This window comes from Cupressus sempervirens, chromosome 7 (assembly GCF_028749045.1).
Source record: "Cupressus sempervirens isolate cs-2001-9-10 chromosome 7, ASM2874904v1, whole genome shotgun sequence".
NCBI lineage: Eukaryota > Viridiplantae > Streptophyta > Pinopsida > Cupressales > Cupressaceae > Cupressus > Cupressus sempervirens.
The window spans coordinates 712,287,029-712,311,617 of NC_143124.1; the positions used below are offsets into that span (position 1 = coordinate 712,287,029).

The window sequence follows — 24,589 nt, forward strand, 5'->3', positions numbered from 1 at the left end:
CCTATTCAGGAGGGATCCATTTAATAGTAGCTCCATCGACAACTTGGTGGCCATTAGGATTAAGAATTGTATTCATTGGGGTGTTCAACCCTTTCCAAGATTTCAACATTTTTCCATCCAAGAAGAAAAATAATGGTTGCATTTGTTGTTAATCAAGTTAGAATTCACCATCTCAACAATATGTGCCTCAAGATGACCAAGACCATGGCTCAAAGAAGAGATTCATGTTTGAAAATGCATCTATAATGCTCCCACCATAAAGCCCATGCAACAACCGTAGAAGTACATTTCCACATGCTATGAAACAAGGATTCTGAAAAAAAAAACTAGCTAGGATTGAAAAAGAGCCCATAAGGTATTAGGAAGAGGCATTGAGAAGCTCAATTTTGAAAGAACAAATTGCCAAAATTGTGTGGCAAATGAGCAATTCAATAAGAGGTGATCAACAGATTCAATTCCTTCACCACAAAGAGCACAATTGAAAGGTTGTGTAATTTGGAGCATAGAAAGTCTATCACTTAAAAGAATACGCTTCCTTAATGCTAACCATGCAAGACACCCAACTTTGGGTAGCACAACATTGTTCCAACACATGGCAAAAGCTCTAGATGTTGGCCTCAAATTCTCAACATGTTGCATAGTAGCATAACCATCTTTGATACTGTACAAGTCATTCTTAGCTAGGGCCCATCTAAGGATTTCTGCCTTCTTTGAGAAGAAAACCTCACAATTAGCAAGAAGCTATTGAGTGAACTCTATGTTGCTCATCCAAAGGAAGGTCAGAAGGATCCTTCCAAATGACTTTCCCTGAGAAAACATCCACAACACTAAAATAATGAATCAATTTATCCCCCAAGCTATCTCAACAATATTCATAATATCCTGAAACGAAGGCATATGAGCTAAAGGAGGTTTGCCATTCCAATAATCCTTCCAAAATAGAACCTTGAATTTGTTATGCACTTCCCATGTAATATACTTTGCAACTACATCATGAGAAGACATCATGAAGTTCCAAATTGTGGACCCCTTGGGAAGATCAATGATTGTGAAAACACGCTCAGGGTCTTCATTATCTAAGTATTTTTGCTGCATGATCAGACACCATTTGTTGTTTGGTTTTGAATATAATTTCCAAACTAATTTTCCTCCAAATGCCTTGTTCCTTTTACTCAAATCGTGCAGGCCCACACCCCCTGAGGCCTTAGGATTAGACATGTCTTTTAAGGAAATAAGATGAATCTTTTTGTCCTCTAAGAGGTTACCTTTCCATAAGAAATCTCTAATTAATTTTTCAATTTGATCAATCACTTTAACAAGAGCTTTCAGAACAGCAAGATAATAATTGGGGATTGTAGCTAAGATTGATTTGATCAACAAGATTATTCCAGATAAGGACAACCACCTAGCTTTCCATGTCGAGACTCTGTTATTAATTCTTTCAATGACTGTAGACTAGTAAGAAGGCTTATTTACCCCAACAAAAAAAGGAATGCCCAAATATGTTTTAGGTAAATGGTCAACAGTGAAGCCCAAGATGCTCACAATTTGAGTAGCAACGACATCCTTTACATTCAACAAACAAATTTTAGATTTTTGAACATTTACCTGCTACCCAGAAGCCGAAGTGTATGAATCCAAAGTCCTTTTAATTTTCCTTGCTTCAAGGAGAGAAGCCTTACTAAAAAATAGTGTGTTAGCAGCAAATAAAGAGTGCATAACCGATATATTTGTGCCAACAATTTGGGCCACTTTCCACAACCCCCATGTTGTTTCATGATAGTGCGACTGAGAGCCTTAGCCATGATAATAAAAAGAATTGGAGACAATGGGTCCCCTTGTCTAACCCCCTGAGAGGAGGGGAAGAAGCCAGTAGAAGCACCATTGAAATGACTGAGAACCAAGCACCAAATATGCATGCCCTAACCCATTTACACCAATTTTTTGAGAAGCCAATTTTTTCCAAAAGTTTGAATAAAAAGTCCCAATTCACTTTGTCGTAGGCCTTCATCATATCCAGTTTTATAACAAAAAGTGGTGTTTTTCTACTATGTGCAGAGTGCAAAACCTCATGCGCAACCAATGCACCTTCCATTATTTCTCTTCCCGGAACAAAACCACCTTGCTCTACATATACGATGCTGGGAACTAATCGCTACAATCTCAAGTAAATAGCCTTCGTAAATATTTTGTAAATTGTATTACATAGTGAGATTGGGTGAAAATCAGCAAAAGTACTAGGATTCTTGACTTTAGGAATGAGAGCAATATTTGTAGTATTGAAATTTCTCAACATAGCCTTTCCTTTTCTAGACTCTTCCACTGTTGACACTAAGTCCTTTGCAATAACATCCCAACATTTTTTATAGAAGAGGGCCATAAAACCATCAAGACTTGGGGCCTTATCAGGCAGAAGGGAAAAAACCACATGTTTAATCTCATCCATACTAAAAGGGGCCATGAGTGAAAAGTTAACTTGATCAGAAATAAGCCTAGGGATATTATCAAGAAGATCAAGATCATCAGTTTGTGATTGGACTGGGGGCGGCTTCAAAGGGGGATCAAGATACTTTTTGAAGAATCTAACGCCCTCGTGCTAGATGCCAGCCAAATTTGAAATTAAAATACCAGAATCAACTTCTTCAATAGAGAAGATGGTGTTGGTAGCTTGTCTTAATTTTGCAGAAGCGTGGAAGAACTTCATGTTTTTATCCCCTTCTTTGATCCAAAGTTCACACGACTTTTGTCTCCAAAGTTCACACGACTTTTGTCTCCAATAGACTTCTTCTCTTTCACATAATTCTTCCCATTCAATCTGTAACTCTTTTTGGGAAAGAAAGGTTACATTATCCAACCCATGTAGAATAATGTGCTCATTTATCTCTTGCAGTTTAGTTTCGACCCGATCCTTCCATTGAAAGATGTTCTTGAAGATTGTTTTATTCCAAACCTTGATATGAGTTTTAACATGCTTTAGCTTACAATAAAACTAAAACATTTTTGTTCTTGTAGCAATCGGTGCAGAAACCCACCACTAACGAAGGAGTGGTAAGAAGTGTGGATGTCAGAATCACATTCTTTCAAATTTGAAGGAAGGCATGTGAGTGAGGGTAATCGAAGATGAGGAAGGTGAGATGTTTAATTCAATAGGAAAGTGATCCGAATCTGCAAAAGGTAAAATCTTAGAACCACTTAACACCTGATTTTTCCATTGCAAAGAAAGCAAAAATTGGTCAAGCCTCTCCATAATCTAAAGGAACCCCATTCTCTTATTTGTCCAAGTAAATGACCCTATCCTATGCTCCACAAATGTTGCAAAATCCTGAATAGTTCTGACTAACGGGCAAATTCCACCACGTTTCTCTGCTGCCTTGAGAATGGCATTATAATCTCCTCCTATAATAAAGTTCAGGTCTTGATGATTTTGTGTTAATTATGTAAATGTGTCCCATAACCTATTTTTGTCAATAGATTGTGAAGGGCCATAAACATTGATGAGATTGAAAGAAAGATCAAAATGCAGAATCTTCAGGAATTGCCAATTAGTATTCTGACTCAATAATTGTGCCTGAATCGTTTTAGGATTCCACAGAACCCCAAACCACCAGAGGCACCTTGCCCTTGTATGTGCACAGCCTTCCATGAGTTCCATTTGTCGACTATTTTGACAAACATTTCTTGAGATAATTTTGTCTCTTGCAATAAAATAATATCAGCATTGGATGAATCAAGTTGTTGCTTGATCCTATGGCACTTGTCAGAGGCATTTATGCCACTGACATTCCATGAGACTATCTTCATGGCTAACAAGAAGGGCACCACATCCTTCTTGTCAATCTTTTGACCGATGAGAACTTCTCATCAAGAGTTGTTTGAGTGCTTCCTTGCACTTGTTCTTTAATTATAGAACTTTTGGGGTGTCTACCTACTGGTTTGGAGGTCTTTATCCTTTTAGATGCCACAGAGGGAGTCTTTGCAAGCAAAAGGTCCTTAGAATAATCAAATGTTGCCTTCTTATCATCATTGTCTAAATCCAGATTATGATCAAATTCCATGGGATTGACTATATACTCTACCCTGTATGTTAGTTCATGATGGACAGACAAAGAGTTTTGATACTTACTAGAGTTTGGATCATGGAGATCCAACACATTTTCTATCCCTATCTGATCTGAAGCCGAAGGGTTAACCTCATGATCTACTTTGTGAGGCAATTCATGGACAAGATGTTGCGAATCCCGATCTTCCTCTGCCAAGTGTGTCAAACCATGAAAAACAAACTGAGGGGCTTGAAGCAACACATTTTTATTTCCAATACTAACCAAATCTGTATGGAAATCCTCATCATCTGCAACATCGGGTAGATCATGGACCAAATGATTTGTATCTTGCTGCTCATCAAACTAAGGGACACCAATGTTATGAGAAGGATCCTTCAGGGAATTATGCTGACCTCCATTATCGCAAGACTGTTGTACCTTATCTGCCCCACTAATAAACCATTCACATCCGCTAGCAACATCAGGTCCTCAACATTAATCTGTGGATATGAATTCCAAACTCCCTCTTCCTTGGCTATCTCACAAATAATGGTAGTTGCTAAGTCTGTTAATAGTTCATTAGCCATCTGTTCCAGTTCTGCCTTTGAAAATTTTGCACACTTATGGCCAAACTGTGAATCTGAAAATTGAATAGGACTATCGTGGTACCTTAAAGAATGGGTTAAATTATCCATATCCTTGCAAGATTCATGTGACTACTGAGGCACATATGGCTGATTAGATAATAGGAGATCCCTTCTACCTGTGCATCCCCGGTCACTTAATCCCCCATGCTTTCTAAACAAAAAATACAATCTTCTTATCATATCTTGAACACAAAGGTGAAAATCAACATCTTTAGGAAGAATACCGTGTGCGCTAGTGGCCTCTGATCTAGAATGCTAAACTTTCTCTGAAACCTCCAAATGCTTCGTAAATAGTGAACATTTGGACAGATAAGTTGACAAATCTATACACACCAAAATGTTTGCCTCTTGGGACATGGTTTGACACTGATAACTAAAGTGTCCCAGAGTGTCTTCCTATTGCTGGATGGTATTATCTCCCTCAACAACAATCACCTGCACCCACAGGCCCAAACTTGAATTTATCTTTAATTGTGCTAGCAATTGCTTAACCTCACTCACAAGGAGGCAAACGCACACCTCACGATTCAGGTGCTCATATGGAACAAGATCATGCTTGACAAAAATGACTAGATTATTAGCCAGCCTTTCTACAATATCCAGATCTTTGTATTCAAGAGGAAGGGAGGGGAAAGAGACCCACTGTGGTTTAAAAGGAAAAAGAGAAGGATCCGCTTTGAGGTTTGGCACCCATGGGATGGTCACCAGGCCTGACCCTTTGAAGAACCAACCTTTGAATTTATTCACTGCATCCCTATCCTGTTTAGACTCAAAAACTAGAATGCAAATTTTGTGCTTTGAGTCTACAATGAATAAATCCTTGAAGCCATTCCATTGGGACCTCCGCAATATTCAAAGAAGGGTTATAGAACTTACCTATTAAAGCTGTCTGTTTTAATGAAGCAACATGTGGAAGAATAACATTACCTGGCAGATGAATTTGTCCTCCTTGCTGTGAAAAACCATGACCTAAAGCTTTCCCAATGATTTTCACCCTCCAAGTTTTTGCTCTGAAATCTGAAGTGAAGTTGCCTCTATTCCTGCCATAGTTGAAGGTTCTTTTCTCCCCCTTTCCCACGTTATGGATATTAACATGGTCACACCGAGATCTGAAGTGATATCCACTCCTAAACCTATTAGAGAAGTGAGATCTAAAGCGATCTTATCTTTCCCCTTTTGAGAGCCCTTTTGAGGCTTACCCTTGACTCGTAGATTTTAAGCCTTGGGACCTGAAGAGCTATGCTGACAAAAATCCGCTGTATCAGAATAATCGTTACCTGCCCACAAAGATTTTAGTGGAGCATTTGACGTTTCCCTTGCTACGAAGGATCTACTTCCTGAATCCAACTCGGGCAATCTAGGACGAAAGCCAATCTCAAAAGACTGCTTAGGTTGAAGTTGTTGATCCTGGCGATTCGTGCACTCTTTATCCACCTCCTGAATCCATTGTACATAAGGTTGGAATAGGGTTTTACCTTATTGATTTGAACACTGCAGATGGAACCTAGGGTTAACAAAAAATGGCTTAGCTGATTGAACTATTGCTTTCCCGGCGAAGATCTTCTGAAAATCCTTCAAAGAGTGTTGAGATGTTTGTAGCCTGCCTAAAATGGTTGCCTTATGCTTCTCTGCAAACCTGCAATTGTTGAAGCCTCGAATGCGCGACATTTTTCCTCTCTATTTATTTAAAATATTACCAAACTAAAAATAATAATTTAATTATTATAATTCTAAAACTAAACTTATTAAAAATAATAATTTAATTATTATAATTCTAAAACTAAACTTATTCCACTTCCTATTTAAATTATTGCAACCAAATATAGAATATACCTATTTGGACTCCTCTTCCATGTCAACCAAACAAGTCCAAATGATATTTCAGAAATAATTTTAAGAATGCACGAATACCAAAAGAGAGCTTAATGAATGCCACATTCGACAATTCTTGAAACCAAACGAGCCCTAAACATATAATTCAAATGCCAAAATAGCTTTGCAAACTGAAGTTTAACAATAATAAGGTGTTCCTATTGGTCCAATCCGCTTCATAAGAAAGGGAAATAACATATGCTCTATGGAAAATACTTTCACAATTCTGGTATAAGTCTTGTTAGAAAAAGTTGTTTTATTTTGCTTATCATTTAGTACTAGACATATCTTTGATTGGAATGAAATTTTGATACAAAGCATAGGTATCATGCCTCAAATGTCAAATCTCCACTTATAGCTCAATAGTGCTTCATACAAATTTCCACTTATAGCTCAATAGTGCTTCATACAAATTTGCTAAGTTAGATGTTGAAATACTCATTAAAACATGTATATGATTTTCTTTAGCCAAATGAAATGTCAAGTGTTCAGTGGAAACTGTCACCTATGTTCGTCCAAGTTGAAACCATGATGATTTCAAAGTCATAGAGAATCTCCTCAGATAAGAGGCTTCGAGAGGACTTGTTCCCAAGAATCTCCTCTCGTTCTCCTCCTTGGCCATGACTGCAAGTCATTAAATGCAAAGTTCTAATACAAATATGTATTAAGTTTGCCATTGTTTCAGCTACAGTTCAACTACCCAAACACCTCGTACTTAATGAAGTCGTTGAATGAAACACTAAGGCAGGAGTCCATGGGAGGGGCTTGGGCTCTATTTTTGTGGAGCGGGTGGCTCCATGGTAATTTTTTAGAGGAGGCTAGAGCTTTAACTGGAATCTTTTCCTACAAAATAGGAGTCCTAGAATTTTAGCCCTCTTAATTTGAGTGGGTGAAAATGGGGTGGGGTTGGATTTAGCCCTACCAGCTTAGGGAAATTTTTTGCCATTTGTCAGTCCTACTCTTCATTTTCCCACCAAAAATGAAATAATCCCGCTAAACAAATTTATGAAGAAATTTTTTTTTTTTTAAATTTCAAAATTCATGACACAATCATCTTCCTTGAATTTAGGAGCTAATTTTAAAACGATTCACATATAAATCCATAGGACCGCTCCCCTTTTTAAATATGCCTAAAAAATCTCAGTAGCACCCGCTTCCTTTAAAGTAGAGCGGGTGTCGCTAAGATTTTTTAGGCATATTTTAAAAAGGGAGCAGTCGTATGGATTTATATGTGAATCGCTTTAAAATTAACTCCAAAATTCAAAGAAGATGATTGTTTCATGAATTTTGAAAATAAAAAATTATATTGCTTCATAAATTTGTTTAGTAGTATTATATCATTTTGGTGGAAAAATGTTGTTGACAAATGGCAAAAAATTTCCCTAAGTTGGTGGGGCTAAATCCAACCCCACCCCATTTTCACCCGCTCAAATTAAGAGGGCTAAAAATCTGAGACTCCTATTTTGTAGGAAAAGATTCAAGTTAAAGCTCTAGCCCCCTCTAAAAAATTACCATGGAGCCACCCGCTCCACAAAAATAGAGCCCAAGCCCCTCCCATGGGACCCCTGCCTAAGATATAAGAATTTAAAACCAAAACCAATGAAACCCACCATCACCAATTTCGCTAATAACCCATAATTTCAGAGGGGGTAGATAGAGAAAGAGAAAACTTGATGGCCTCAATAGCTCGTCAACAAAAAACTAGAGTGCAACGAGTTTTTTAAATCAAAGAGATTCATTCGTAACTTGTTAGTACTAATGTTCCCAATGACATTGCTACAATTAATTTTTTAAATCAAAATTTCTGAAATTTTCTAGAATATGCATTAGTTCCTTCGATTCCGACATCAGCTACAAAGTCACTAAAAAAACAAAGAATCCCTAACCCGCTTTCTCTTTCATTACGACTCAGCCATGTTCTATCTCCCATTTCACCCCCAAAATCTTTAAATTCACATCAAACGGATAAAAACAACATTTGAGGGCATAAACAAAGAGCAAAGATAAATATAGGGTGAGAAAATCAATTGGGCAAAACGAGGCAATGAATTGGGCAAGATGTTTAAGGAGTGTTAAAAAAGGGTACCACTCTCATTAACTCGACTTGACTAAGCGCAGGCTACCAAAATCACACTGGGTGCAATGTTTCACATTTGTTTCCTATAAAAAAAAGAAGGCACTTGTTTGGTTCTATCATTGAAGTGGAGAAAAATTGAATTATTACAATAATATATGAAGAGAGAATTGAATTATTACAACTTTGGAGATGGAGATGCTAGTGTGAGCCGATATTAGAGTGTAATATTTTGCTGGAAAACATTTGTTGTTTGTTTGGATTGTTATTGTGATTATATTTACAATTTAATAACATATAATAATTTCTCAAATTGCTACCATATTACACATTGAATGTTCAATTTTAATTAATAGATATAAGAAATTATTATAAAACTTATAATAATAAAAATAGATACTAAACATATTTTCACTTTACAATGGTAAAAATATATACATGATCAACCGAAAAATATATTAATTTTATGCAATACAATTGTAAGAACTTTCTTATTCAATAATAATATCAATAGTTACACAAATAAATCTTTATTTATGGATTATTTTTTGACAAGACCTTTGCGAACCTTTGCTTGATGTCTCCTAATCTCTTTCCAATATATTTCTAATTTGTATCCATTGTGTTCCATAGGACTTTGAGGCATTTTAAAGTTCCAATTTTTACAAAAAGTAGGATGCTAATAAATATGTGAATTTGGCTTTATAATATTATATGCACTTCAATAAATATAGACCTATATTGATATTGATACACATGTCAGCACTTATTTTTAGTTGTTTTTCTTCAAATCTTTGTTTGTAATCAAAATATAAGATTGATTATTTGGAACAAGGACAAATGATATACTACTTTTTAATCTTATAAATCATTCTATTGAAATTCTTTGAACCAATAATAAATTAGTAATTATTTACTTGTGTATAGAAAATTATGAAAGCTTTTTAATGAATGTCCATAATCAAGATTTGACCAAATACTGATACAGTAGAAGAGGTCGTGTTTTTCTTCTAATATTTTGAGGTCGTATTTTTCTTCTAATATTTTAATACTCTCTTATCTACCTTCTAACACTAGCACAAGCCAGGGACTAGCGCTTTTAGAGCTCTTGTTTAACATTATCTGAGGTCTCAGACCAAACCATCAAAATATGTATGAGCAAATCCTCGAAAAGATAACAAAGAAAGGAGAAAACACGACATGAATTATGGAGATTTTGGCTCAGAAACAGACAATGCCGTCAGCCCACAATTATAGCGATTCAGACTTTGATGCTACCTTTTGAATCCTCCTTTTCAATAGTCACATAATACAAAATTTTTACATTTACCGTCAATGCAAATCCTAGAAACAAAAAAATGTACAGAGACCAAACAGTTTAAAGTCGATACTCCATTAAACTAAATAGCCTAACCCTCGCTACTGGTACATTTTTTATGTTCTTATATACCTCAGCACAGTGCTCAAACAAGGAGAGACAAGTCTCTTACCTAGTTTTGGTTTATCTAGGTTTCCAGAAACAGCTGGATTGGACTTTGACCCACCACTAATCCCCATCAAATTTAGCAAAAAACTGGCACAATCTGTTCATAGACAGGATCCGTCCTGCACAGTGCGTAGTATGTTTTTCCGAACATGTCTGTTGGCATCTTGATATTAACTGTCCAGTCCCCCGTATAGTGTTTTAGAGTTTCACGAGACTAGAACATCTGCAGAGCTCTTTTTGTTAATAAGCCTGTCCGAGCCGCACTTCCATTGCAGTGAAATAGAACACAGTAGAGGAAAAAGCAGAGCAGGGAAGAAGTGGAGTCAGTGAGTTAGTGTGAATGAGAGCATCAATCATTAAGTAGAACCTAACTTCGCAAACTTACTCAAACCAGTTGGAACACAAACTGTATGCAACCTTGTATTAAAACACATCTCAAATAGACAGCCTTTGCTAAAGTTTTAAAGGAAAATCTTTTAATCTTCCATACACCGGTGCCAGCATTAGGTTTCAATCCCAGCAATTTAGACTCCTCTCTCAGCTTCCCACAACTAACAGATGCCATTGCCCTAACATTTCTTCCCGGCCATAATTTTCTGTGTTTCTCATCTTTTCTTTTAAACATGGATTGGAATTCTCATTAACACCCACAAACTTTCTAGCTGCAACAGACATAATCAATTCCAACCCAATCACAGAAACAAAAACGTCAAATCTCCCAATTTTTTACACCCTGAATAAGAAAGATAATCTTTATTCTGGTGCACAAAGTCCGCCAAACTGCTGCAGAGAAAATGGGTTGCAAATAGAAAAGAATTTATCCCAAAAATTCTGTGGGCAAGAATCAATTTCCAAAAAATAACTAGGGCATAGAAAACATCTTGATGATATTAATCCCACTAGAAGCTTCCATATAACCACTGAAAGCTTTTAGAAGACTGCTGGAATTTATTTGATATTTTTTGGAGTTGGAAAAACATTTTAACCCCTAGCTAAATTGACAATAGCTAAGAGAAAAAAAGAAATAATGATTACAAATATATTTTAAAAATTATATAATTTTAAACTTTAGAACTCAAAATACTTTCCCTTGGCAGCAGCTGCATTCAAACTGGCAGAATGGAAGCTGTATTATATATTACTACGTTTCTGTTGCACTTCAGCGAGGATGCTGTTCACTGTTCTCATTCAAAATATACTAATAACCATGCATTAACAGGAAAGAGACTACATTTTATTTGTGCAATGACGCTGTTGCCACTAATTTGACAGTTTTCCAGCATGATTTGGTGTTAGCAGAGAATAAATAGTTTGGCAGCCTTATTGTTCCCGTTTTTGAATAGATTTTCCTTATATTGTGTAGGAATCCAAATATCCTTTGAACAGAACAAATATATAGACAGACTTATCCCTATCTAACAAATGTTTAAAAAATTTAAAATTGTGTCTAAATAGAATTTTTATCTCCAATAAAATATTCTTAATGCCTGGCTAACAAGTATATATCTCTATCTAACAAATGCGTAAAAAATTTAAAATTTTGTCTAGAGAATTTTTATCTCCAACAAAAATCCTTTCAATGCCAGGCTAACAAGTATATAACCATGCACCAAGAATCGATTTAGCAGAATTCAAACCAAAAACTTTCAGTTATAGAAACACTTATTTCACAGCCAGAAATCTCTTCACAATGCTTGCATTATATTATATATAAGATCGAACCCCTCGGCAACCTTGAATAGGCACGAAACGTTATTACAGGTCATCACTTAAAACTTTCTACTTACAAGCTACTTCTAGCACAATTGGAAGATAATGGAGCCAATAAACTTACTTCATTTCTGGCTACATAATCTCTTGTAAATGTGCCACCATAAAGCAAACTTATCTTTCCTGAATCATCTCTACAATGGAAAAAATTAGCAGAAGTTTGTGATAGAAAACCAATATCACACAACAACTTTTTTGTGTAAAATACTACAAGGCAATGCGGTAAGATCTACAAAAATGTCAAATTCTTGTAAGACAATATCAACAGAGATTAGCATAATTTAATGATCAATATCTGCTACTATAATGAACATGTATCAGCTATTTTTATTTGTGTCCCATACGAAGTTCAAACTCTTGATGCACGGAACTCTGCTGATAATTGCTGTATCTATAATTTGTGTTCCATGGTACCTGAATTTCGGATTCATAAATTTTCTTTATTCATCACATGCGAATCAAATACATAAAAGCATATCATGAAGTTCAAAAGTAATGAAAGATAGGAAATATATAGAAACATGATTTACAGATGCCGACAAGAGAGACCAAAAGTAAACTCCTTAGTGAAGAATCATATGAAACCAGTTCAAACTGACAATATCTGTTTGTGAAACATGAACTAACTTTCATAAAGGAAATAAAAAAATGCAAAATAACTACAATGTGACAGTGGAATTTGAGGTAAAGCCATATGTACATGGATTTCAATTTTTTACACCATGACATAATGCACAAAGTTTATGAATGCTTGTCTCTTCATGACCATCCTAGAACATAATCTAGGACATAGACAATGGCTAAAGTTAGAGGATACATAATGAAGGCAACAGAGCTCATCCACAGTGGGAAAGTTGTCCGGAAGCTGCCAAAAAGACCCATCAATAAAACAACAAGCAATATAACTAACACTTCAGCTGAAAAGTCCCATTCCAAGCCACGAATATAAACAATGGCCAAGAAGATTCCCAAACATAATGTATTGTTCATGGTCACTGCGCCATATATCTGCAACATTAGATACAATTATATTTAGGTTGGATACAAGTAAAATCTTCTCTTTCTATATACTGAAGTGTGTAAAGCATGCTTTAATGCCTAAACAATGATGAATGCTGCATTCTTCATCAATGACTTATTGACAGTATTCCTGACACCAATATTGACTTATTATTCGATATAAGAAGCATGTTTCTAAAAAAATGAAAGCAATATGCGTTGCATGCAAAACTGACTGGAGATATATGGCCTAGCTTAACCCTGGAACATAAACAATACTTGACCATCGTGGCAAAGAAAATGAAATTCAATGCACAGAATTTGATATTATAGGCATACATTTTATTATCTAAAGCTAAATGAAGATATGAGAGTTAAAAGTCTGCTACGTTAAGTCTATCTAGACTAAAGTCCAACAGAATTTTTGACCTCAGAGATGAAGAGCGGACAGTGGCATTTGCTGCTTACTCATTTAGTAATAAGAGTTGATGAAAGAAAAGGCATTCACAATAAGTATTCCACATAATTCAAAGATAGAAAAACATGCATGTATTTAGAATCCACCACACAAAAAGAAAGATATTTATATCATCAAGGTGATACAAGATATATTTTAGAAAAACTAACATGGAAAATCCTAGCCACCAAACACACACACTATATATATAAAAATCAGCAATGAGAAATTACAGTATCCTTAAATACTTTGAAAACATCAAGCTACTCGAATAGGTTATCAATTTGTCCAAGCATAATGGATAACAGTACAACCACATATTGCATATTTTGTTTCACATGTGCATTTACAAGAGAGTTTAATACAAATGGCATCCAGCCCCAACTACTCATGTGATTGCATTTATAAAACTAGCTTACCCAAAACCACAAAGTGGTATTACATAAACAATCTGCCTAATACCATGAACTCACAAAGCCATGTTTCCCTGTACTTTTTGTTATTACGTTTTCAAATATTAATTATTTTCTTATGCTTGCACAATAAAAAGACAAGGCTGGTGGAATTGTTTCCAATATAAGGGTACTTTTTGACCTTTTTTTAAGTGGACAGTAACATTATGCTATTAAAAGAGGAAATTTATAAAATATAAAGAAATTTCAAATATTCATATGATAACATTGATATAGCTGCCTTCATAGACATTATAGGACCTTTGTGAGCATTATAATGGATTACAGATAATGATGTTCTTTATATTAATACATGCACATGAGCATGAGTTAATATAGACAATGTGTTTCAACTTCAAGTGAGGGATTTTGTTGGTACCCAATATAGACCCAGTATTTAAATTTTCACTTTATGGTTTCGAACTCCTTTGAAGCATGGTTTGAACCAGTTTGATGTGGTTCATCTTGTAGGTTCAGCACGGAAGTCCAGTGATTCAAAGATCAAAGGTTCAAAGTTTGAGACTATGTTGTGGTTCGAATTCAATGAATGCATGGCCAGTTCAGAAATGCAGTTTGTGAGTTCACAAGTCCAAAAGATCAAATGTTTCAAATGTAAAAGTAATGGTCCAAGTTCATTTCAGAAATTCAGTGATTCAGAAAGTTAGGCTCGAAGGCTGAGTTCAGTAACTTGACAGGCGCTAATTGGTCTAGATGGGGTTCACAAGTTTGATGTGTAAAGTTCAGGTATACAGATTTAGGCTCAGTATTTCTGGTAATCCAGTGGATCTATTCCAAAAGCCTTAAAGTTCAAATCCAAATTTAAGGGTTAAAAAGCCCTTCAATTAATGGAATATCATAGTCAGCCCCGTGAAGGTGGAGTTATCAAAGGCATCAAATTCACACATGGATCTACATCGCCAAAAGTTTATCATTTCCCTCTTTGAACATTGTCAAAACATGACTCCCTTTAATGAGGAGTCTCCATTTATAGAGATCTTTCATCGAAAGATAAACAGGCAGATTTGAAAATTAAATGCTTATGATTCATGAATTTAAGGAATGAATTAGAAAATTGTATGGATAAATGAGAATCCTAATTAATGAATGGTTTTGAAGCTACATGGATGACACATTCAGTATGTGTCAGAAGTTCTTATGACGGACAAAGTTCCATTAAAACATTGCAGTCACTGTGGGTGTATGGGAGTGATAATCATCAAATCAAGAGAATGAAAAGTTAGTTCATGCTTATAACAGATGTATATTCTTACAGAAACATGATCAAAATGGGAAGCTGCTTGAGTCAATTCTAATCGAAAGAAAACTGAGAGCATGTTCTTGTTTGGGATATAATTATCTTGACTCATGCTTGGTCTGAGATAACATTAATGGAATTATAAATTGTCTTCCCCGGCAAATCGAGGTCGTCTTCACCATTGGAGACCAAAAGCTGTCATGTCGCCATTAGTTTGTGGTTTTTCACTAATTTTTTGAGCCTATTCGGTGCAATCACTAAATCAAATGCCTCAACTTGGACACATATACTCGGGTTGGGTTCCTTAAGAAGACTGTCAGGTTTATATTTATTCATTAATGCATCAACACCGCCATGACGACAGTCACCGACACCAGGCAGTGAGGGGGTGACAACATGCTGTTGAAAGAGATGTTGAACATTTTCCCATTATTGGGTAACCGTCCATGATCTTTTGTGTTTTCAAACTCCCATTGACATGTGTCAAAAGTTGCAGATGCTGTGCTCATAGCCCATATACTCGGGTCGAGTTTCAGATTCTCAATATCGAGTGTTCATTAGCAAGAACGTGATGGAGGAAAAAACATGATACTCCTCACGGGATATCTTTCCTAATTAATTCATACTGCAGAGAAGAGTAGTGGCGGCAGGCGCATTAAACCCATGGAAAACATCCACCAACTATCATGCGTTAACCTTGAAAGGAATCATGATAACTGTCTGCCATACTGCCTATGAGTATCCACAGGTTTGGAATGAAGCCACATAGTAATTGGTAAAAGATCAAGGGCAGGTATTCAGCATTCACCCGAATGGAGGTTGGCAAACTCTTGTATGGTCAGAGGATTGTTTGAATGAGATGTCTACATATGCATTCAGATTGTTTAAAGCTCGAATAGATCACACGCATGGAGACTCAAAGCTGCAGCATCCAAATAGAAGGTGATGGTATTTCTTGATAGAAACCATGCTCTATCTAATCGACGGACTTGATATCCAATACAGAGGATTGTCATGAAGTGTTTGACATAATGTCTGCCAATTACCATATTCATTCCATAACACGAGTTTCGCACAATTAGCGCATTTGACATAAGGAAGACCCAAAATGATGTGATTTAGTCATGAGGCCAAGCGTCAAATTGAAATATAGAGGCATGGACAATGCATTTGAATTATTTGATGGACTTCCACAATAGAAACCCGATATATATATTCATAAAGACTTGGATTGTAGAATTGACTCCCGAGTTTTTAAAAGCGACACATGTTGGTCTTTAACAAGAAGTCTTAAATGTTATCATATGAAATACTACACCCAAGATATTGAGAAGGAAAACAAAGAATACAAAGAGTTAGTTGTCATAACTGAAAAGCAAGTTATTGGGAAACGACCAAGTGTTAAAGAGGCCAAAGAAAGGCAGAGTCAGGGGTTCAGGTGGTTCTAGTTTTTTCCTAGTTTTTCCAGTTCTTCGAGGGAGGGAAAGCAGACTTTGGGGCTGTAGGAAGAGCATAGCTCTTGTCATTTTTCTGAACTATGTTAGGAAAAGGGGGGGGAAATTTGATTTTGAGTGTAAATGTAAGGGAGGGAATTTCTGTTTCTTCTAGATAGTGATTTTGATGCAAACATGTGATGAGATCTGTGTTATCTTTTACATTTTAGAGAAGGGAGATTTGGGAGATGATTGCACACCAAAACTTGGATTTGGGCAATTTTCTTCCCACTGATTGTGATCTTTGTATAGTTTTCAATTTTCTCTAAATGCATTTTAGTTTCGCTGTTTTCTGAATACATTTAATTTCAAGATGTCTTTGAAGCTTTGATTCTTCGCTTTCTCAGGTTTTCATTCTCTTTGTAATGTAGCATTCGGGTGAATGAACTTTGTGTCATTTACTATTTATTTCCTTCCAATCAGATTAGTTTTTCTGCATCTATGTCATGTTTACAGATAGAGGTCTGTAAACCTTTTGTGTTTTCTAGTGAAAAGCATCCGTATTTGTATTGCTATGAATTCATTGTAAATCATGCATGGGGAGCTGTACATGAATAAATTTAGAGGGCGCTTACGGTTTTCAATAGCAAAGTGGCCCAACTGTTAGTGCATATTCAGTCTTCCAACTTGGGCTTTTGGGGTTAATGTGTATTTATTTCTTCAAAGGACAATCTATTCACTAACAGATTTAAAATTAAAATTTTCCTAGAGTCTTCAGGATTGCTTGTTTTGTTGTCAAACTCAAAAAAAAAAAGAGTAACAGTTAAGAGGATAATTGGATGGGATAGTTCTTAGAAACTGCCAACCATGACTTAACTAGTATTCAACAATTGAATGACTACAATATGCTCAGTTTATCTATGGAAGTACTTGTATTCAAAACTAACTGTCCATTGTATGAAACAACATAATCCTTGATTGTGAATATGCAGCGATTTGCAATAGGTGATATGCAGTTTGTGGCTTTTTTTATTATGATTTATCATTGGTCTATTGCTTTGTTAGACCTATAGCTTGATGGGGGATTGCGGGAAAAAGTTAAAATAAAGAACTTTATATTTTGAGGCACTCTAATGATAATTTGGATTTTGGATTATTCATAGAATCATAACTTTATCCTATTGAAGGTATTGCTTTTGTATCCCATATCATTCCCGGTAAGAACCCTTCTTTAATTATTTTTTCCCCACACCGTTTGTTTGTCATCTACACATTTGGATTCATTTATAGTTGCTGTTTCCACCATATTTGCCTGTTGTCTTAGATAGTAACTTGAATCGTTTGTTATGGAGAAAAGTAAAGACTTATGGTTGTTCACTTGAAGTTATTTCAGAAGCCTGTTGCTTTTATTCCATTACTATGTTTGGTCAAAAAATACAGTTTGCCAATAGAAACTAAAGAACCATGTTTTTTCTCCTCTACAAAACAAACATACAACCATCCAAAGATCAGGTAATAACCTCTGAATAAGTCAAAGAAGCTGTCTGCATTTTCTTGCGGCTTGCAAAAATAAGTGCTGAAACACCCTCACTGGAGTTTGTAGCCAAAGGCATTGCTATGAAAGAGATGAAGAATGAAGGAATACTTGTTGCATCAGAGAAATTGTCAACGGCATCTACAAATGGATCTGCAAATATTCCTGCTAAAACAGCACCTCCCAGCATAAGTGATGCAGCTTTCAGGTAGAATTTATATGGATTATCAACTTTAGTGTCTTCAGGGAGGAGGTTATCAAGTTCGTCTCTGGTTGTCTGCAGCATTGCAAATTTAATCACAAATGGTCACATAAAGTTTAGTATAATGTCCTGGTAACTAGAACAAATTAGGAATTTCATACCCTTTCCAAATCAGAAATTTTTCTTGAGTAGTTATTTGAAAGATCAACTGAGGAGTGTGCAATGTTAAGCCATGAACGCAGTCCTTCTTCAAACTCCTCAAGGTCGAGTTTACCATCTCTTGAGGTATCAAACTCGGCCAGTATTTTGTCAACAGCATCTTTAGCTGAAGCACTTCGTTGATGTAATTCAAGACCAATAACTAGCCCACGTAGTTCAGCTTCAGACAAATGTTTATCACCATCAGAATCCAGGCTATCAAATATCCTGTATTTCAGGAAGGAATCAAATATATTAATTCATGCAAATATCACATATTTGTACAAAGCTAGCTAAATAAAGAGTCACCTTTACCGTTTAGTAACATTAACATCAAGTTGTCCATCTTCTTGAAGGAGGCTTCCCAATCCTTTTTTATGTACATGATGCAGGACAGATGATACTATGTGTTTATGTTTTGCATATTCTAATCGTCTATCTTGAATCCAAGGTTGTATGACCTATGCATGGCACATAAGGAATACTCAGAAAAACCAATAATGTCCGCCTTTTCCTAAGACATTCCTTTCTCATCAAATATATTTATGGTAAACATCATGTCATTGTAATGAAAAACACAACCAAGTTCTTGATGTATAACCTGTTTATAGTAAAGAAATCAAGTTGCCATCATAAATAAAACAAGAACAGAATTATTGTATATCCATGCAAACATAACTGACTACAGCAGTGACAAAAAGCATAATAAATTGATTCCATATTGAAACATTGGCTCCTTTCTGTTCATTAATTTACAATATCTGCAACTAGTCAGAACAGAGAAAAGCAGTAATAATTCACAAGCTATGCATGAAATACTCATATGTGATCCCAATAAATGCATCATTTTCCTGAACAAGCCAAATCCTACAAGCTCAGAAAATACATAAAAGTTATGGTTGTATAACATTTTTGTTAAACTGCTCTCTTTAAAACCAAATATTTGTAGTCTTCGTTGAGACTTTGAGGATTAGTAAACTAATTACATCAAATTTTAACTGAGTTCTGATAGTACCTTTCAATCTTATATATCTTATCTAAGTAGTCCTGAAAGAAAAGCACGCTTCAACACTAGCAATTTCCTTACTAAGTTTTGTAAAATATCTTTATATTGAACAACTTAGGTGGTTGTATGATGAGGGAAGAAAACCAGAGACACAAAAGGACACAATCAAAAGGAACAAAAGACCACTTTCTCTATTATCTGGTTGGAATAAATTTCTATTACGATATGATTACAAACAAGCAAACACCGTACATTCCTCAGAGGCTACAACACTATAAATCTTACACAAGCTCTGGAAACCCTCTCCCACAATACAACCTGTTCCTCCTAAAACTGCTTTCCCACCTTCTAGATGGTTCCTGAACAACCTGTTTTTGGTTTAGCGCCAAGGTTGGGTGCCAACATTGTCCAACAATCTTACAAATTATTGGACGATTTGGAAAAATTCCTGCGAACAGGGTAGTTCCCTAAAAAATTGTCTAACTTATGAGATGCATAACTTTTGATCTAGGTGTCCCTTTGATGGGTCATTTGAAACTCTGAAGTGCTAGAAAGCTCTTTGAGCGGATGACAGTCCTAGGACTGGCTCTACCTGTCTTCCCATTTTTGTAGCCCTATGAGACCATTTAGTGCCTCAAACCTGAATCGGAAGCTCTTTTGGCAGTTTTTCAAAAAACTAAAACCCAGTGTTACACAGGGACTCGCACCCCCTCCCAAACCTCAAAGTACCCGTCCCCAAGATGTCCATGTATCAGGTACTCATGTACCCAAGTACCTCCACTTTTGTCATTCCACAACCATGTTAGCGCTGGAATGGGGACTTGGATTTCTATTTGAATTTTGATTTTTCAATGTTACTATTCGGTATGTAATATGTTACTACGTTAATGTTCAATGGTTCTAGTTCATTTTGCAATCTCGCTATGTTCAAGTATTTTAATTTGGTACATTCTTCTAAAACATCATTTCATAACAAGCATTCCATGTTCTATATGTATACTATACAACACCCCTCCCTACCCGATCCTCCCCTTCCCGCTGTCCCAAAAATGAGGCTCATTTCCCCCCCATGCCGGAAACTCGTCCCGAGATCCCACTTGTTAAAGTTATAGCTTTAGTTGGATTAATTTGATCTAAGATACATTGTTTTTATTGGTAAATCATCATTTCCTATACATACTTATTCATGTTATATAAATTAATATTATAGTATAATATATATTATATATAATACATATTATACAAATTATTATTTTCATATATTAATTAAATGATGATTTAACCTTAGAGACATGTCTCTTCATGAGACATGTCTCCTCTCATATTTATATGAGATTCGAATCTGCATTTGGAACACACCAATTACAATGCCCATGTTAGTACATTTGCAGAAAATGATCCGTGTTACTCAACATGGCATTAGAGTTGGGGCTGCAAATGAATAGAATGAAATTATAAAAGATAGATAGAAGAGTTTGAAGGTATCAATGTTAAAAATTAGAGATGAATATATCATCGAGTCTTATATACACAACATAAATGAATCTAAGAGATGGGAAAAATTCATATGTCGAAGCATGGTATATGAGTTAATACAATGATTAAAGTATCTCTAGCAATAGAGTATTCTAAGAAAGGATGATGACAATCGTAACCTTCACCTGCTGCAAACTAGTTTAGCTACAAACTAGTTTAGAATGTATTCAACTTGGAAGTTATTAATTCTCTGGGAGTCGAAAATGATGATTTATCTCACTAGAAGACATTCAACACCACTAGAGATAATCATCTTCATTTTGGAAACTACCGCAAGTAATCGATGAAAGTTTTTTTTTCTTGCTTGGGTTGTCCTTATGGCAAGAAAAAAAATGAATCAAATAAATGTGGACATCACATGGAGGATTTAAGAAGGCACGTCTGAATGACACGTGGGGAGTTAATTGAAAAGCATCGAACTAAGCTTTTATTGCTACACACGTAATAAAGAGATGAATATAGCAGACTTCATTCTTTCAGCCTCACGTATAGAAGAAACCAAGTAAGCATGAAGTTAGCGGCACATTTATGCGAATCATACACCATGAAGTCATAGGGAAATCCCACTATACAAAGGAGACAAATAATACGAAGACCGACTATATCAAATAGAGGAGGGAGAAGTCTAGATCACAAAGCAGTATGGAAAAATCCATTTAAGATGGACTCATAACCATTTGGCAATATACGACATCCGAGACAAGATAACAGAGTTGGCAATAAACACACCAAACAAGATGACAAGTGGGTGAGTCAATGATTGGCAAAATTGAGAAAGGTCTGACATACCAAAAGAGTGTGAAAAGAAGAGTGACTAGAAATTTGTCTCTTGGGGAAAATCAATACCAAGTCAAGGCAACATGATAGTAAGGAATATAGCACCTACCCCAATAAAGGACATGCACTAAAATATAAGGAAGATATTGCCAAATGAATCGTTCATACTTTGTGGTTATGTTTATTAACCTTTACAAGTTGTGTGATGTATAATTACTCAGTATTTATGAAGATTGATTATCATACATGACCCTTGAAGGTGTTCATCTTGAATAACTATATATACTGATCAGAAAAGTCAACCAAAAGAAAACGATCATAGTCTCTTTGGGTTATCGAACATGTAAATTTATACATAATAGAGGGAGGCGTCACAAGTAGCAACGATTGTATTTAGTTGAAGAACTAGTCATATACAACACCACCAATATGGATAGGTTAGCATAGATTAAGAGGTACGTGCCCATCTAAAACAAAGCAACGAACGATACAACTATCCACTTCTGTCAAAGTGGTGAATTACATTCTTACTTACAACATGGATATAGTGAAAGTATAGATGTGAGTCATTGGAGGTAGTACGATGGACACTTCCCTACACATCTCCAATAACGTTGACGGTACATATGCAACAGTGATGTCATCTCAATAAAAGAAAATAGATATTCTTATATTATAACAAAAAATAAGACTTGATCTCATTTTTACACAAAGCAAGGAAGTTGATAGACAACTGTCTTGGAGATCTAAGTTTGAATTAGCCCAAATATAGAAAGAAATATAGGCTTGCTTTATCCGCCAAAACAACATTGCTACCAATCTTTGTGGAATACGCACTAGCCTGGCCAAGGAGTTTGTAGATGACAAGACACTTTATACTACATTGATGAATAGGGTTTAAAGGATACAAATATGCTAGTTATCACATAGAAAGAAAAGGTCAGAATTTGGGCAATAATAGGGGAAGCAAATTTTATATGGTTAGCAAAGATATCAGAATGTCGATATCCATCCACCCCTAACCTTATATCAAGAAAGCATACAATACATCCTAGCAATGGGTGGAAGATCTTGAAGACCCCAGATTCATAGATAATGTAACATATGTTAATGATTACACAAGAGAACTCTTATATGCACCGACCATATATAAGGTTATTCATATTGATATTCTCATCTCCAATTATGTAGAGGCAACTCATGGATGAGATGAATTGCATAAGGTGTGTCACCATTAGTTTTGGACGTTTAAGAGAAGACATCACATGATTCAAGTTTGTAGTACTTATTATTCCACCAATGCAAGGAATTCATAATCCTACATATATTAGTAATTCCTACCCTTGGGAAGTGAACATCTAAAATTCCTATTAAGTTATCACTAATATCTAACACTAGGGTAATAATAAGAAATTAGGTTTTGATAACACCTATGAAAGTATATTCCTTAATCAGAAGACTATACTTGGTGAATTATATACTTAGTGCCCTCAATTTGAAGGATAGGGAAGCATGTGACCTATACACGAGTTTGGAATTACATTTGAAGATATAGTCAAGAGGCATTGGAAATAATAAAAATTCTATATTGAATTCAAGTTTAGAATCAAGACTTGGAGAAGTACATAGATCCTCCAGGAGATCACTTAGGGCCCGTTTGGTTGTTGTAATAGGAATAGAAATTTTGGAATACAATTTTTATTCTTAGTTTGGTTCGTCAAATGGAATAGGGAATAGGAATACATATTCCCATTTTACCTCTAAAATGAGCTCATACCCATTCCAAAAAATAGTTGTTGTTGGAATAGCCATTCCTATTCTCCATTCCTATGCTTGTAGCCAAACGGGCCCTTATATCTTGTGGTAACATTGTAATGATAGGATATCGATGGTACTAATGTTGGTCAACTCATCATGCAAGCAAAAATAATAATTAAAAAAACCTCCTTCCAAGGTTTATAAGAAGAATTACAACTGCCTAATTTGATCTTGTGCTTGCTAGAAAGATGGCATGCATAACTTTATAGTCAATATAAACTAGAAGCTTACATATTGCTGAAGTGATATACATTGTATCAAATAAGAACACAAAACTATTCTATGATATAAGAATGAGAATTTTACATTGTGCAGAGGAATAATAACCAATGTCCATTCCCATTACTTAATAGATGCTTATATGGAGGTATTTTATGACTTGATTGATATGACCTTCATTAAAGAAACTTGTATCAAGATGCACAAATAAGTATTCATTAGCTTTGAGTATTACATTTATCTTCTCACTCTATTTTCTCTCTTAATTGTACATACTATAAGAGTTATTTGCCTTGATCTTTTCATTTGTATCTAAAGTTGATCTTGCACAAAAAGAAGAATGACACATGGGCAACTTATGATAGTGGCTTCAAAGTAGTTGTGATCAAGTTGGACGAAGTGAGGTTCTTGAAGGAAATATCTTTGATGATTGAGATTATGAGTATCCTTCTACATCAAGAGTGTTACATCTCAATTTTCGACCCAATTAAAATGGTCATATAGCCATTGAGGTTCACATGAAGTCAGTGGACAGTTAAATTTGTTATAATCTTGCGAAATGGTAATATGGTTAGTCGATATAATTTCATATGAAGATAACATGCTAGTTAATTATTTATCATCAATTCATGGAATTGAAAAGGTGGTTAGCCATTATGATTATTTATAATTAATAACTTGTTATGGTAGTATGATTTAACTGCAGAGAATTTCCTTGTAAGCAGCACGTCAAAGGGGTGGAAGCATTGTCAAAAAAAAATTGGGCACAAGAGCATCACCATCATTGGGCAAATGGGTATGAATCGTGAATCAC

General features: G+C 35.4%; 1 protein-coding gene and 1 long non-coding RNA gene across 7 annotated transcripts in view; both read right to left on the reverse strand.

Annotated features, from left to right (window-relative positions):
* LOC149549211 (uncharacterized) overlaps nt 1-6,356 on the reverse strand; it is a 39,914-nt gene extending 33,558 nt beyond the window's left edge. The window contains exon 1 of one of the 3 annotated variants that reach the window (XR_016354064.1): nt 5,615-6,356. This is a non-coding gene — a long non-coding RNA (uncharacterized LOC149549211). Of the gene's footprint in view, nt 1-4,123 lie in introns of all 3 variants that reach the window. The other 2 variants (XR_016354062.1, XR_016354063.1) reach the window with 2 other exon arrangements.
* Nucleotides 6,357-12,433: 6,077 nt separating this feature from the next.
* LOC149549213 (sodium/calcium exchanger NCL1-like) overlaps nt 12,434-24,589 on the reverse strand; it is a 97,944-nt gene continuing 85,788 nt past the window's right edge. For all 4 annotated transcript variants that reach the window (XM_089792632.1, XM_089792630.1, XM_089792631.1 and 1 more), the window contains 4 exons: nt 18,735-18,880; nt 18,383-18,647; nt 18,006-18,296; nt 12,434-12,897 (listed from right to left, as the gene is read on the reverse strand). In XM_089792632.1, the coding sequence (XP_089648758.1) occupies nt 12,649-12,897; nt 18,006-18,296; nt 18,383-18,647; nt 18,735-18,880 (951 nt within the window). In that variant the 3' untranslated portion in view covers nt 12,434-12,648. The remainder of the gene's footprint in view (nt 12,898-18,005; nt 18,297-18,382; nt 18,648-18,734; nt 18,881-24,589) is intronic.